At 36.9% G+C, this 16,755-nt stretch overlaps 1 protein-coding gene across 4 annotated transcripts in view; it reads left to right on the plus strand.

Annotated features, from left to right (window-relative positions):
* Positions 1–16,755, plus strand: part of RNF220 (ring finger protein 220) — a 373,167-nt gene that overhangs the window by 315,170 nt on the left and 41,242 nt on the right. For all 4 annotated transcript variants that reach the window (XM_063297793.1, XM_063297794.1, XM_063297796.1 and 1 more), the window contains 2 exons: positions 5,361–5,416; positions 6,868–6,946. In XM_063297793.1, coding sequence (XP_063153863.1) covers positions 5,361–5,416; positions 6,868–6,946 — 135 coding nt within the window. The remainder of the gene's footprint in view (positions 1–5,360; positions 5,417–6,867; positions 6,947–16,755) is intronic.

The following is a 16,755-nucleotide window of genomic DNA, read 5'->3' on the forward strand; positions in this document are numbered from 1 at the left end:
GGCGTGTCGTCCAGTAGGTGCTGCAGATCCTCATAGAACTGTTCTACTGCAGCTTCTTCAGCATTTGTGGTTGGGGTGTATATTTGGATCACTGTGATGTTAGATGGCTTGCCCTGAATTCGAATTGAGATCATTCTGTCGTTTTTTGGATTGTATCCAAGCACTGCTTTAGCCACTTTACTATTAATTATGAAGGCTACTCCATTTCTTCTGTGGTCCTCTTGTCCACAGTAGTAGATCTGGTGGTCACTTGATGTGAAGTGGCCCATTCCAGTCCATTTCAGTTCACTGATGCCCAAAATGTCTATCTTTGATCTTGACATCTCACCAATAACCACATCCAATTTGCCCTGGCTCATAGATCTTACATTCCAGGTTCCAATGGTGTGTTGATCCTTAGAACATAGGATTCGCCATTTACCACCAGCACCGTCGGCCGCTAGCCATCCTTTCGGCTTTGAGCTAGCTGCGTGATCACATCTGGGGCTAGTTGAACTCATCCTCTGTTCCTCCCCAGTAGCATTTTGACCATCTTCCGACCTGGGGGTCTCATCTTCTGATGGTATACGGACATATCTCTGGTTGTACTGATCCATTTAGTTTTCACGGCAAGAATACTGGGGTGAGTTGCCATTACCTTCCCCAGGGATCGCATTTAGTCTGACCTCTCTGTCATGACCTTCCCGTCTTGGGTGGCCCTTCACGGTTTAGCTCATGGCATCATTGAGGTGCTCAAGCCCCAGCACCACGACAAGGTAACGATCCCTTGCTGAAGAACAAGCTATGAGTCTGGGTTAATGGTTAAAATAAGCCAAGTTTTATAAATTGAGTTGAACTGTAGTTTGTTATTTAAAAAAAAACAACCCTTAGGATAGGTTTGCATTTTACACTAAACCAAAAACAAACTGTTATGGCTTAGCATTAAATGAAAACCAGGCCAATAAGACAAATGCGCTGTTCAAGGATTTGTCCCGTTGATCTGAACAGAATTTAAATACTCTTAAACCAAATTACTCTTAATTTTACTTAGATTAGCATGATGAAAGTAGAGATTTAGCTTTCAGAATATCAAAAGCCTATATAGATCTCCCTTTGTTTTTCTACTCCATACTTTTAGTCAGCATTACAGTCATAATATTTAGGTGTATATATTTCTAAAGTGAAAGCAAATGTTATTTCAGTAGAAATAAATATACTTCGTCAATCTGGGTAAGACTTCTAACTGGCAGTCAACGAAGAAGTGCAATAATGCAGATTTCTTTGTTTGTAAATTAGTTTGGGATATATAAATGCTGTTCTTTGCATTTGTTCAAAAATGCTTCTTGCCTTTGCCTATATATTTATTTAGGCACATTTCAAGCCCTTGGATTTCAAAATAATGTACAATCTCCCTCCATCCCCCCAAACATGAGACAATAATATACTGTATCACACCCTAGCGCAATTAAGAAAAAATAGCAAACCAAAGTTATTTAATGAAAGGAATGTTACACTGTGAGGACAGTGATGATCTTGTTCAGATGTAGTAAGTCAAAAAAAATTTTTTTTTTAAGTTTTATTATTGGTAACAAGTACGTTGATGCATGCTATCAGTTGCTTCCACTTGGCATCATCCTCCTGCCACTGGGAACAACTAAACCAGAGAGGTTCTCAGTTCGTATTAATTTAGCAGAACTTTCAAATTGCAATGCCTAACTTTGTTCTTAGTTTCTGATTTCCGATGATGATGATGATTTAAACTTGTATGCCACCCAACTCTCAATGACTCTAGGTGGAGAACAACAGCAAGAAATCCAGATTTTAAGCAGAGCACCACAGCTCTCCAAATGACTCACAGTGATCCTCTAAAATGTTTTTAAAACGTTAAAAATATGTGAAACTTGCAAAATCTCTCTGTTCTTGTATAAAATCTTGCAAGATTTCAGGCAAGAAGACATTAGACCTAATTCGATTTCAGCCATTTGAATATTTTTACTGCAGCCTGAAAAGGATCGAGGATCTTACGGTTTGTTTAGTATCCCATTGGCAGAAAGAGCTAAACATGAGTAATTATGCAGTAAGTTTGCACAATCCTGACAATTCAGATTTATAGCTAATTAAGTATACGCTAAACCAGGGCCTCTAACTGATCTACAGGCCATTAACAAATTTATGATTAACAAAGTATCCTAGTAAGATTCAGTTTTCTATTTGATAATTTTCAGCTAGTCCTTAATGGAGTTGAGGTGCTTTGTCAGACTAATAGACTTGAAATAATATTGGATACATATTATTGTATCCAATATTGCATGAGGTATTAGTGCATTACCAATACCTCATTTAGATCCCTACCTCTCACAGTCATTGAATATCAGTATTAAACAACATTGACAACAAAATGGAATTATGCCAAACCACTGAAGAACCAATACCTTGAGCACCATTGTCTATCACAGTTTCCTAGAACAACTAAGGAACTGTATTTTTTTAGACATATCTGTCTGAGCTGGTCTAGAAGGCTTTATTGTAACATATTTGTAACTGTACACTAGAAGGAATGTAAAGGTCGTCCTTGACTTACGACCACCATAGGGACCAGAAAACTCATTGTTAAGCAGTGCAGTCATTAAGTGAGGCACTACATAACTGCACCCAATTTTACAACTTTTTGGGGGGCGGGGCGGTTGTTAAGTGAATCATGCGGGTCCCCATTGATTTTGCTTGTCGGAAATTGGCTAGATAGGTTGCAAATGGCAATCACATGACCCTGGGATGCTGCAACTGTTGTAAACCCATGCTGGTTGCCAAGCACCTGAATTTGATCATGTGACTGCTGGGATGCTGCGAAGGTCATAAGTGCAAGGACTGGCCATAAGTTGCTTTTTCCAGTGCCATTGTAACTTCGAACAGTCACTAAACAAATGGTCATAAGTCAAGGACTACCTGTACTTTTATTAAGCTCTTCACAGAAATAGTCTACCACCACTACAAAAAGTAATTTCTAATCTCAATCTTGTCTTAAATTCCATTTAATACAAGGCTTGGGAAGACAAATATTTGTATGCACATCTCCAAGAATATAATTTATTTCAAACAAGGAGTTTGAAATCTAACTGAATAGAAGATACAGAAGTATCATATCATAACATGTATGTTTCACTATAACATAGATAAACAGCATCCAGGTTGGCATTACTAATTTTATCAGAAAAGTATTTTACAAGAATATTGTAGTAGGTTTTTTACTATTAACTGGTGGGTGTGAACAAATAAGATCTTTGTTCAAAATATCCCTGTAAAGTTACATTATGCCCGTGCAATGGTGAGAGAAGAATATATAGTTCAGTGTCAAGAGTGCCATAAGAATAGACCTGCAAAAGACAACCTGATATACTTCTAGTATCAGAATTCAGCTCATGTCATAGAAAAGGGAATGTGTAATCCAGAATAGTTGAGTGGCACCAGTTTATCTACTTTAGGAAAAGACTTTCAGATATGTTCCAAGCTGTCTTCTGAAGACTACTGAAAACTGTCTTTATATTGATCTATTCAGTGATCCAATTAGCTTAGTACTGTCTTCACTGAATTGCAACATAATTCTAAGATTTCATATAAGACTAATAGTTTTAATTTATTTTATTTATATAATCACTTTGCTACCAGAAGGAACCCAGAGAAGCACTTAGCTGCCTGTACTAGAAATCTAGGAGTCTGAACCTGGTGTATTATAAATGCAGAAAGTGCTTTCTCAGTAAGTATATGGGCCCTCCTATTCAGTTAAAGGCGTCATAAGTCTTTACTGTTGCACTTTATCAGTGATATCTCGTTAACTCACAGGGAGGCTTTTGTTCTGAGGTTAAGTTTCAGCAGCACCTGTAAATATTCCAAGAATATTCTGCATTTCACCAATAATGATAACTTAGGATAGGCAACTGTGATGAGCCGTGGTTCCTGAAGAACTCAGGAACTGTAAGTTTTTTCCCCAGAATCCATTAAGACATTGCATGCTTCATTCCTACATCCCAAGATAGACGATGAAATAATTTAAAACCAATAAAATTGGCTATATAAACTAAACATTAAAAAACAGTGATCTGACCCTCAACCATTAAGAGACAAGTCAACAAGAAAACATTGTAATGTGTCATGAGTAAGGATGGCGAGCAGGGGGCTCCCACCCAGACTGTCAAGCGCATGCGTAGCACTGAGGAACTGTTCAGCCATTCAAAGAGACACAGATCGGGACCGCCTTAACCTTTGGGGTTTATATGGCTGGGTTTTTCCCACGCTTCCTCAGTTTGTTAGGATTCTTGTTAAGTACTAGTAATAAATATTAGAGACCAAGTCATTGTCTCAGTGTGTTTCCTGGTAGTTAGGACATAATGCTTCTTTAAAAAATGGTCAGCTTCCCACTTCATTGAGATGAAAGTTTCAATTTCTGGAATCATTAAAAAAAATCTCTGCATACTACTCAAACTTAACATGCTCTTGAAACTTTTCAAAGTAGCACTTCATACATTTTTATAACAGCAGGAAGGGAAAGACTTGTGATGCCAGATTACTTAGATCAAATATAGTGCCTCAGATTGCTCCCAATATGAAATCAGTTCAGATGTTGGAGCATAGGTATAATCTGCACTGAGCAGCCTCCCTTCACCCAAGCAACGTTATGCATTGACTGGAATATGTCACACTACAAGTAATTTACTTATCACTCTGTTTTATTTGTTTCCTCGTTTAGAAAGCATGGAAATACTGCCATCAAATTATAAGAAGCTACTGTGTCAGCTACCTTAATCTATATAAGTGAACAAGTCTTCTCAGTATTATCAGTGATCTTAGAGAAAATCCTCTCCTCTATTATTTAGCTTTGGGGGACCTAAAAGACTTAGTTGTTTTACAAATTACAGCTAATATGCTATGTTAAAACTACGGTAGATCTGAGGGGCATAATAAGAATGGAACTAATTTGAACAAATAGAACTGGAGTGGAATTATACTTTGTTTCTTCACAAATTGGAAAGTTTCCTGATATACACATACTGTAAAAGGAAGCTGTTAGTATTTATTTAAGATAATAGAGTGTCTAAATTATATTGAGAAATGAAAGAGTATGCTTCGGTATCTATACAGTAGGACCTAGGTCTGGCAGGCAGTATTTCAAGTTCCAATTCTGCCAAGGAGCTACTACACAGCCTTAGAAAATGTACACTAAATACTTAATCTGGTAAATCTGTTTTGTCAACTGCTAATTACAATTGGACTATAAAGCACTTGCCAGTTTTAAAATTTATCATGATAAATCCTAGATATGGCTGAAATGTATGCTTGAGGTCTTTTTTTCTGTAATAGATATTTCACTGCTGTCTCTCTTCTTTCAGTGGTGGCACTCCTAGTACCCGAATAACACCAGAATTCTCTAAATGGGCAAGTGATGGTGAGTATGAGGTCTGCCTGCTGGCCTAGTAGATGCTTAGAGACTGAAATGGATCTTTTTAGGGTGCTATTTTTTCTGTCATGTATATGACAACATTCAGTTTTCCTTTGTATATAATTACAGAGTTCTTAATCCATTCACTATTTTGGACATGGTGATAAATGCTGTAGAACAACCAAACCTTAAGTAAAATCATGGAGTCAGCTTGAAGAGATATTTATCGCTCATATTCTGCCTTTCTGTTTAGTGCTAGAGCAACATGTAAATTAAGATTAACATTAAATTATAATTGTTTGGGTCACAAACCCGATTTATTTATTTATGGCTTAGGTGACAATTGGGGGAATTTATTCATGGTTGTCAGGATGCTGCTTGAGATTGGTCTACAGTGCATCCTAGGCCAGTTTTCTCATTTTATTTTCTACAGAGAAGCATCTTAAAATATGTGCTTGAGGTGCTTGATGGTTTAACAATGTATTGTAATGTTCCTACAGTGTTCTTCCTCAGTGTGCTCTGCCTACAGAGTTGGAATGGGTGATCACTCATTATAAGGAATCTTTAGTTGTGGGACGTTGATTTTACTTCTTGAAGAGGCTTTACTTAGCTCTAAGTCTAATTATAAATTCAGCATCAGATAAAGATCTTTGAATATGCTAAGATCACTCTGTTTTGACCTATTTAATGCATTTTTAAAAATTTGGCTGGTCATCCTGCTTTTGTTTTACTTGCCTTTTTAAATGCATCTTTTTGTATGTTCTGTTAGCTGCTCAGGAATGATTGGTCTTCTGAAGAGCAGGTTACAGTTTTTAACACAATCTTTTCAGAAATAAAATATGCCTATTTAATTTCATAAACCATGGAATCCAAAACAGTGGTAATTTTTATTCTGGTAGGTTTGAACAAAATCATGTATGTGCACACAGTCCAAATCCAGTTGTCTTTCTCTGATACTGGCTTTCCAGTTGCATGCATAATCATTCTGGAATTATAATTTGTATATAGCTGGGAAAAAAAGATACCATGCTAGTAGAAAGTAATGTCGATAATTCCCTTAATTGGAGCTTTTGATTTATTTTTTTTTAGAACTATTCCAGTCAGGGTATACTGATGGAAAAACATGTTCCATACTAAACTGTTTTTAGAATAGAATAAGAATAATGAAGCCTGTGATCTCCAGGTATTTTTCAAGTTCTCTTCAACAGCATCCATTATGGTTAATAGCAAAAGATGATAGTCCAAGGCTTCTGGAGGTTACCAGCTTGCCTGCTTCTGGAATGCGGGAGATTTTAAAATTAGGCACTCAATTTCATCATTACTGATTGTGTGATTAGCATTCTTGCTTTTTTTACAAGGTGGATTTAAATAAAAAAACAGGTTTTTACTCATGCTGTGGTTTGATGCTTATCTGAATAAACATTCTTCATTGATTGAGCTCTTCCTTCTCTTTATAGAAATGCCATCAACAAGTAATGGGGAGAGTAGTAAACAAGAGCCTGTGCAAAAGACTTGCAAGAATAGTGACATAGAAAAGTAAGTATGAATCACATACTTATATATTTGCTAAAGTTGGTAAAAGGTGCAACGTTACAGAACATGGCAGCTTATGGCTATCCATATATTTCTCAAGTGGAACTACACAGCTTTTAAAGCTGGCACTTTCCTAGCTGAAAATCACATGGTTTTTTCCATATCTTTTTGTTTTTTAGCCTTTATAGGAATTCCATATCTGTAGAAAGATAAAATCCATCTTGGTATATTGGCTCTAAAAGATGATTTTATGTTTCATTTCTAGATCCTCAGTGTAGTTTCTGAGGCTTTAGAGGGATGATAGCAAATCTTATCCTTGTGTTAAATTCTCTGTAGTATCAAAATGCTGCCCTTTTCTTTCCCCCTGGGATGTGTTATTTTTCAAAAGACTTACTTGTTATGCCCTTTCTCCAGAATAGAATTAGATTATTTTAACCTTCATTTCCACTGGGAATGAGTAACATGAGACAGATCATTTTGCTCCACAAAGAGTGGTGACAAACCAAAAGAGGGGTTCAGAGCAATGAACAATACTGTCCCATCTTCTTACAGTCAGGCAGGGCTACGTGCAGTGATATTTTAGCTCATTTCTTGTGTGTTTTGGGTATTATGGAGGTAGCGTTGAAATGTACAGCATGGAAATGCTTTAAAGACTAGATTTCTCAGTAAGTGACTGAGAATAATGCAAGTGCAAGAGGCATTTTTAGCTGTGCATACTGTGTAAGATGTGACCAAGTTCATACAGCTAAGCCATTTTTAAAAACAAATCCCTCTCAAGGGAGTGCCTTTACTATGTCTAAAAGACTGATATTGCAACATTGGAAAGATAAATGTATGGCCCCATTTACTCAATGGAAAGACCTGGTTACACTTGCCACCTGTGAGAGGATTGCCTATACAGGTAGACTTTGTATGGATAAGTACAATGAAATATGGGATTCATTTATACAAAATATAGTAGTTTAAGGAAAAGCATGATACAAGTGCATTATATATATATATATGCATCATATTTGTATCATATTTGCATTAGTTAAACATATATATAGAATTATAACTTTACTGTTGTAATGATATATTTCATATTTTTCTTTTACTTTTTCTGTTATATTTTTCTCATGTTTTAAGCACTTGTTATGTATTTCTTTTTTGATATTGTATGTATCTTTGTGTACTGTTTCTTTTTGTTTTTTTCTTTTTGTTTTTCTGTTATTTTAAAAAGCAATAAAAAATTTAAAAATACCTCTTTCAAGAAAAAAAAAGGAAAATATCACTGGAAATGTATGTAAATTCCTTTGAGGTTGTACCATGTGCTAATACATTGTTAATAGTAATGATGTGTGTTATCTGGATAGTTCTAAGAATTGAGAAGATTACCATGGGGTAATCTGGTATATATGCACTTATTTTAATCATGGAAATGCATATTGGAGTGCCTTTGCAAGAACACAACATTGTCTAGCAAGCTGGTAATACTGCCTTCAGTGTTGGGCAAGTATGCACAATCTTCTTCAGTTTGAGCATTGCATTGAACTTTGAGTGGCCACACTCCAAAATCAAGGGGATGTGGTTAATGTTAATATATTTAATAATTTCCTCTGTAGAATTAATTGCTTTCCCATCCTTTCCCATCATTCCTAGCTATGAAATAAACTGATTTTTTTATTCTAATAAGAGCATTCTAATTCTAATGTTCTTCCCATGCAAAATATTTTTTTTTATTTACACCTTAAATATTGTGACAAGAAAGGAGGAATATAAATCTGATTGATTCATTGTAACTGTTTCAGTGCCAGAGATAACTCCAACAGCAGAAGCTGTGACCATTCTCTGGTGGACTAACTAGAAAAGCCATGAGAGGCTAAAGCAGAAAGAAGAACGGAGGGGAATAAACACAGAATGAACTTAAGAAATGGATGGAGGTCAGGAAAGAAGATTTTGGGGAAAGTCAGGTGATTGTAGCTAAAGTACTAGAACAGAGTGGTATGGTTTGCTGCAGATTTTACTAAAAGCTGCTACTTTATTAGGTGACAAGAAAAGAGGAGTGGTCCACATTGAAAACAGCTGGACCAACAGTACTTGGGAGCAGGGGCACATCCCCTTCCCTGCCTTGCAGGCAACTTGTGGATGTAGAGAAATTGATAACAATTGCTAGAACCATTTCTTATCTTGTGAGCTATGCAGGATTTTGGTTTAGTTGGTGTCCTACACCTGTGCAAGTTCTTGGTAGCAGCTTCTGGAAACAATTGGGGAGGGCAGAGGGAATTTTTATTGTTCCACAATTTAAGTATTTGCCTTTAAGTATCAAAGGGAAAAAGAGAGAACATTCTTAGGAATTACTGCCACAATGTAACTTTTCAGCTGTGCCAACTTTGTGTGTCTCTCTCTGCTCTTCACTCCAACAAAGAGCAGGAAGTGAAAGTGACTTGTTATTTACCCCACAATTTCAGGTCACACTAGCTAAAACTTCAGGGACACTTAGATCTGGGGCAGCATGCATTGCTTCTGCTTTTTAGGAGCAAATGGGGTTTAGGGGTCACAGACCAGCATTTGAGGTGGGTGCACATGGTCAGTTTATGAACCTCTGATGCAATGAAATTCAGTCCTGTCTAGTAGTCTGTCAGTTTCATTGGTTAGAAACTCTCCATAGTTGTCAGTCTTCTGAAATCTTAGCCTTTAAAATTGAAACACACTTGTCCAAATGATTAATTGGTAGCATCACCTAGATCACATTATCTAAATGCTTCATTCAGTGCTGCCTGGAGGATCCTAAACTCTTTTGAAGTGATGCATACAATAATTCTGTCCTGTAAAATATAGGCCTGGTCCTTCTTTGTGACAAATCATGATCTATCATGAAACATTCAGAAACCTTTGACTTCAAAGACAAAAATTAAACTTGGACAGTCAACCTCTGTAACCTTTTAGAAAAAGTAAAAGCCAATTACCATTTCTTGCACCTGACAGCACTTCCTTCATAAGAAATCCCTTCTGGAAATAGGTTGCTGCCATTAGTTAGAGGCTCTTAACTCCATTGGGAGCAGAAAACAGTAGTTAGAAGCAAAGATTTCAGCTGTTTTATCCTACTTTATCCAGAATTTGTGTGTGATAAATTGTTGCCACTGTGATAGTTAAGCAGCTAGAATGCTGTGTGTGAAGAGGTGGGTTCTGTTAACTTAATTGATAACCAGTATCAGACCTTGGGGCCTGACAAAAAGGTGAGTTTTTTTATTCCTACTGTCTGGCTGCTTCCACCTGCACTGCCAAGCCATGATATATGGTAACCCAGCCCAGCTAGCTAAATTGATTCATCTCTAGTTCCTGGCTCTTAATCTGGGGCTAAATTGGTTTCATTTTTCTTGTTTTGGATGGTGCTTGTGGCGGACTCTCTATGGGAACACTTCCTTCTGTTCATAACTTTAATTTTTGCTTTTAAATCTGGACTTTATTGATTACTGTGTTAAGCTCCATATAATGTCTGATTAGCATTTTAAAAAGTGTTTAGAAGCACATGGTTTATCACTTGTGTCAGCTGGGCTGCCCACTTAGAACAATGGTTAATGGAGTTAGCAGTGATTCTCTTTATTGATTCTACTTTTATAAGAATGACATTCATTTTCTCTCCTCTTTCCAAAACAAAGTCTTGGTATGGAGAGTATCTTTTTAATTAGCTAATACAATACAGTAAACTGCCCTTCCTATGGTGCAAAGCTAATGTACTTGGGTTGAAAGTTAATGGAATATGTGCTGCAGGCTTCTTGGAGCAGAATCTCTTACATGTCAAACAACTTGCCTCAGTAAGACATGAATTTGCTGATTGTTCCCTTGTGTATAATCTTGGATTTGCTTTTTGTTTAACAAGCTTCCATTTTAATCCATCCTCCTCAGTTGCTGCTTGAATTTAGTATAATAGCTGTCATTGGCCCAATTCATTTGTTATTATACAAGAACTGGGATATTCTGGTAGGGTAGATTTTAGAAAGGTTTTCTCTTAATTTTTTTAATTGCATAAATTATTCCTTTACTCTTAAATCTATTATTTTTAGATTTCTTTTTTAAAAGAAAAACAGTAAAATAGTAAAAACTAATACAAACTAAACTTAGAGAAAGAGAATAGAAAAAAGAAAAAGAAGAAAAAGAATATAATATGAAAAGGAAAAGAAATATATAAAGAAAAGTGACTTCCAACAAGTCATCACAACAAGTATAGACGAATTTATTAACTCTTCATCCCTATAAGGTTACAAACAGATATCTCCTCATCCCATATCCCATCCCTTAGCTATAAGCAAATCCCTGAAACATCAACTTTTCAATCCTGGTGTCAGCAAAAACTCCATAAAGGGTTGCCAGAACTTTGCAAAAATCAGACTCTTATTTTAACCTTGATCAAATAAACCAACTTTATATTCCTTCCTTTTACTTCTAACAGTCTTAATATTTAATTCAATCAAGTACTGTTGTAAGATTTGAATTCAATTTTTCTTTATCTCATTGCACAGATTTCTTTTAAGGCTTTAACAAGCCTCTTTTGTAGATCCAATAAGAAACCATTTTCTAGGTCATTCTCTTGGTTTATCATTTATAATTCCTTTTTAATTTTTAAAACTTCAGCCAATTTCTTTTGCATATCCAGTAAAGCATCCTTTACCAAACATTCTCTTAGCCTCTCATTTGTAGTTCCACTTTCAGTTCTTTCTCTGTCTTGTCAAATAATTTTTTTTCCTCAACTGTCATTCCTTCATTAACAACTTTTGGACATAGTCTATCCATAGAAGCAGCATCATTACTGACAGTGTTGATACTGTAGTTACTAATTTCTGGCTCTATTCAAAGATCTCCTTTAATGTTTCTAATGTTTTATGTCATTTTGTAAGACCCAGTATTAACTAACCTCAAGAACAGGCTTTTATTTTTTTTTCCTTTTTGCTTAGAAACTTTAGTCCCCTTTAGTGTCCAATTTCTAAAATCATAAAGTAACTTATCTTTGTTATGGCTTACAATAGCCAGGATTGCCAAAATAAGTCTGTTTCCCACAAGAAACTATTATTTTTTAAATTCCAAATCTGATAGTACAAGTCAATATTCCAATTTTTTCTGGACCTTTAATCCATTTATAACTTTCTTAGATCAAAATCTTATTTAGCTTTTTGCTGTTTATTTCAAATCCTTTAAGTTCTAAAGCTTATAAGCATTTTTTCTTTTGTCCAAAGTTGAAGATAAAACTCACCCAATGACTTTTCAAACTTGTTGTTCCAAAGGTCTCTAATAGCTTTTAAGATTGTTAATAGGCAATTTCCAAAAATGATTAGAAAGTGAAGTTGGTGCATTTAGTGTCCTTGAAAAGGCTCTACTGCAGATGTGAGCAGAATGGCTAACCCATTCGTCTCCCAGCACTCAAACCCCTGGAAAACCTCTGTCCTGTGGTCTTCTTGTGAGGAGCTGCTGTCCAGAGCACAGGTGGGCAATCTCCTGTCCTCTCCTTATCCGCAGAGGTTCCAAGGGACCGGTCTACTCACCGCTTCCTTGGTCTTTGTCATGGTCATCAGCTCTGCTTTCACTGAGACTTCTTCAGTTCTCCATACCTCCCCCAGAAGTCTCACAAGGCCTCGCAGGATTTGACTTTAGTTGTGATTTTCTCTAATGTGCTTATCCTTCAGTTAAGTTACAGCTCTTCCAATATGATTGGAGGGGGGTAGAGAATGAATAAGTGTTTCCAAAATTGAAACGTTTGTTTCATTTGATACTCGTGGCCTACTGCTTCTGGTTTACCCTCTTATTCTGCCACTGAAAACAATTCACATCTAGGAAAGTTCTTGTCCCTTTTAATTTTAATTTTGAAATTAGGTAAAGTTTTATTACGATATTTGTTTCTGCCCACTTTCTATGTTTGTCTCTATTATCGTGTGCCTCTATAATCTTTGGCTTTCTTTCTGCATTATTGGCCCCTAAATCTTGGAAGTGATGTTCAGCTAGACTGTTCCACCTGTGTGCGGGCAGTGAACATGACTACTCTTCAAATTCCCCTCCTGAAGATGCTTGCCACGTAGCCCAGTGCCATCTTGAAATCAAGGCTTTTCGGGGTTAAGAAGCTAGCCTCTTAATTCACAGTGCCAATGTTCAATTTTGCTTTCTGCCACCAAACTAGATTGCAGGCCAAGGAAAGAGTCTGGGTTAGTGCCCCACTGGGTCATCTCCCATTTGTTTTCCTCAATTTTGTGTTGTCATAAATTCATTCCAGCCCGTTGTGCTTGATCAGTTTATCTCTGTTGGGGCAGAGAGCCCTGCTCGCATGATATATGACATGAAACATTGTAGCCAGCCTCTCCATGAATCACTCCAGCTGTTTGTTGTCAGCATGAAAAGCAAACAGGCCCAGGCTGCCGAGTGTTGACTAGGATGAGCTCAGGATGGGAAGAGACATGACGTATGAATGTTTATTTAATAATTCTCTAATATTTCTAGCAGAGTGTGGCTGTGGCTTGTGAGGTTGTGGGGGAAAGGGGGCGGTTGAAAGGGAAACTCTAATCTCCCAGGGTGGGTCATAAATCAGGCAGACAAGATCATTAATCAGGAGTGGAGCAAAACTAGAGGGAGGTGGGACTCTGGCTGCCATTCCCAGGAGCAAAGGGGCACACTCTTCTTTTCCATAAAACAAATCTCATTTGGGATGCAGCTCCAGCTGTGCCGCTTACATAAGAGCAAAGCCAGGGCGCTGGGCCAGTTAAGCAAGCATGTGCGCTACCTTTGTCATAAGCCTTAGCAATTTGAGTTCACCAAGCATTAAATCCCTTTATAATTATCTTCTTTATATAACTCTTCATGCTCCTCATGGTTGATTGGGCAAGATGCTTGTTTGGTTTAGAAGAGGGTTTTATAAGAGTGAGGTCAATGTGTATCTGTACATGCACATAAAAAAACTTTTTTACAGTTTCCCAAATTTACTCCCAAAAGGTGAGGCATATTCTGATCATCTGTGCAGCTGTACAATAAAGGGTTTGGCTTTAAAAGTGAAAGTAAACTTTTTCCTTTTTAAATTTGGTTTAAAAATTGGTTCTCGTTCCTTGCTTTGAAGAATATGGAAACAATGTTTAATGTTGATCCAGGGATTTATCTGCTAGATAAAGGGTTTTTCAAACTGTGTTTGAAAACTGAGAACCCGATGGGGATCCTTGAGAAATTAAGGGCAATAGGAAAAAGTTCACTTGAGCACAGCCTATTTTCTATCACCAGAGATTTGCCTCTTGATCATGGGTTCCAGGAATCTGTGTTTAACTAATAGGTTCCGTGGCCTGAAAAAGTTTGAAAGCCCTGTGCTAGAAGCTTGTAAATGGTAAGCTATTCCAGTGTAATGGATTATTTTTATTTATACTATATTTCTTCCTTCCAGGAAGGGGTAGCACTCAGATTTCAACAGTTCTGACAGAAGCCCCTTCTCATTTATTCCAGGGTTAAAAACAAAATGGTGAGAAACACCAAAACCCCCCTTGTTATACCTACTCTCTTTGTATTCCTCCTTGTTAAAAGGGAGATAAAAAATATAAAATAAAAGTGGCACTTCATATAAGATGGCTATTTCCATCCCCAATTTTATTCTAATGTAATCTTCACTGTTAGCAAAGAAAACTAGTTATCATGTGGGAATGAACAAATCTAACAAATCCTTTTTCAGTCATATTTATTTATTTATCAAATTTCATCACCGCCTGTCTCCCTCAAAAGATGGGAATCAGCACATGCAGGCCTCCAAGTCAATCAGTTCCATCCGTATACCATAGGAGAGGACAGAATTTTGAGAATAACCACTCAACAAACTATTCAAAAATGGGAGAGTCTGCTTTATTAAAATGTGAGTTTTAATCAATTTTTAGAATAAAATACATACAAACAGAAAAAAAATCACATCTAATAAGCTACAACTTAATAGAATAATTTTACTACAAAGGCTTCATAAGACAGAGAAGAAAATCTCATCAGTGGGAGCATAAAACTGCTTAAGAATTTAAATTGCAATAACTGCTTGGGGATTAATATACTAAAATATAGAAAAACCAGGCACATTCCAAAAAATATAATTTAAATAACAAGTGTGGATGTTTATAACTGGAGTTTGCCCTGTTACATATTTGACTACAAATATAAGCCTCAGCCTAGTCATTTAAGTGTTTAGTAAGGTAAAGGTAAAGGTTTCCCTTGACGTAAAGTCCAGTCGTGTCCGACTCTAGGGGGCGGTGCTCATCTCCGTTTCAAAGCCTTGGAGCCGGCGTTGTCCATAGGACACTTCCGGGTCATGTGGCCAGTATGACTCACGGAACGCCATTACCTTCCCGCCGTAGCGGTACCAATTAATCTACTCACATTTGCATGTTTTCGAACTGCTTGGTGTGCAGAAGCTGGGACGAGCAACGGGAGCTCACCCCGCCGCGCGGTTTCGAACCGCCGACCTTCCGATCGACAGCTCAGCGGTTTAACCCGCAGCGCCACCGCGTCCCATAAGTGTTTAGTACTTCTTGCTAAATTAATCACCTTCAGGGCACACATGCATTGATGTAGTTTTTAAAGGTTAATAAAAGAACTCCAAGCAGCTAACAGCAATCTTGCAGAGTAGAAGCATGAACCAAAAAAGGGAACTTGCACATTAAGCTTAATTGCGTTCAGAAAAGAATTCAGTCTTCACACTGTAGTTAGATGAAGAAACTAGAGATGGCTTACTTTTCTTCAGTAGATCTGGATACAAGTAGATTCATAGTAGAAAGCACTTAATCATCACTGGTTCGTTTGTAGACACTTTCTATGTGGAATAGAAAGGGCAAGGAGTTGCATTCTGCAGCCCCCCTGCTTGCTTGTCTGCCCACAAGGTAATGGAGGCTGTTAATCCCAAAGCCCAAGGAGGAGGAGGAAGTGGAAATCAGATGACCCATGTGACATCCCACAAGCACAATAGAGATGCGATTTTCTAGAGCGACCCCGTTATGCTTATGAGACAATGCTGAGTTGATCCCTAATAATTCTAACATACATGACTTGCTTTGGAACAACATTTATAAATCAGGATTCACACAACTGTCCTTAACAAAAATACTGAAGGTGTGCGAATTAAAGGACGGTTGTGTGAATCTTGATTTATGCTTCTAATCAGATTGAAATCTAATACATTTTGGGTTCCTATAAATCCAAATAATAAGAGAGTCTCTCTCTCGCTATCTCATACATTCACACACAAACACACACAAAGTGATGTCTCAGTTAAGCTCAAGTCTTTTGCTACAAATTCTGTTTACAGCTTAGAATCAAGAGCTGCTATTGTTGAGGTCTTAACAACCTATTTTTGTTAGTATCTTTGCTCTGCTCTTAGCAGCTTCTTTATAGTATCCCAACTATCTCCAGTTCTGTCCAAACTCAGTAATTCTGGCCTTTTAAGATAACTTACTGAGGTAAGCTTTATTTTTTATTTGTGTGTGTGTGTGTGTCTAAGCTTTTAACAGATTTTTAGAAAGTTAAAAATACAAAGCACAAAGTAAGAAAAAACAGCTATAGAGTAAAAACACATTATAGAAAGACATTTTAATGATGCTTTCTCTCCTTCCCTTCCATTTGTTTTCCAACCACTAACCTAAATATTTGTCCTTTATATTGAGCATTAAAGAATATTGTTTTTGCTTGGTCTTATAACTCTTTTCCTAGAAACCATATTCTAAATGTCTTAGTTAGTTTGTCTTGCTGTGTGATGTGTAGTATATAAGAGAGCCATTCCTGCTTAAATTTGGTTTGACATCTGTTATGAATATATACTGTCAGTTTTGCCATTGCTG

This window comes from Candoia aspera, chromosome 3 (genome assembly GCF_035149785.1).
Source record: "Candoia aspera isolate rCanAsp1 chromosome 3, rCanAsp1.hap2, whole genome shotgun sequence".
NCBI lineage: Eukaryota > Metazoa > Chordata > Lepidosauria > Squamata > Boidae > Candoia > Candoia aspera.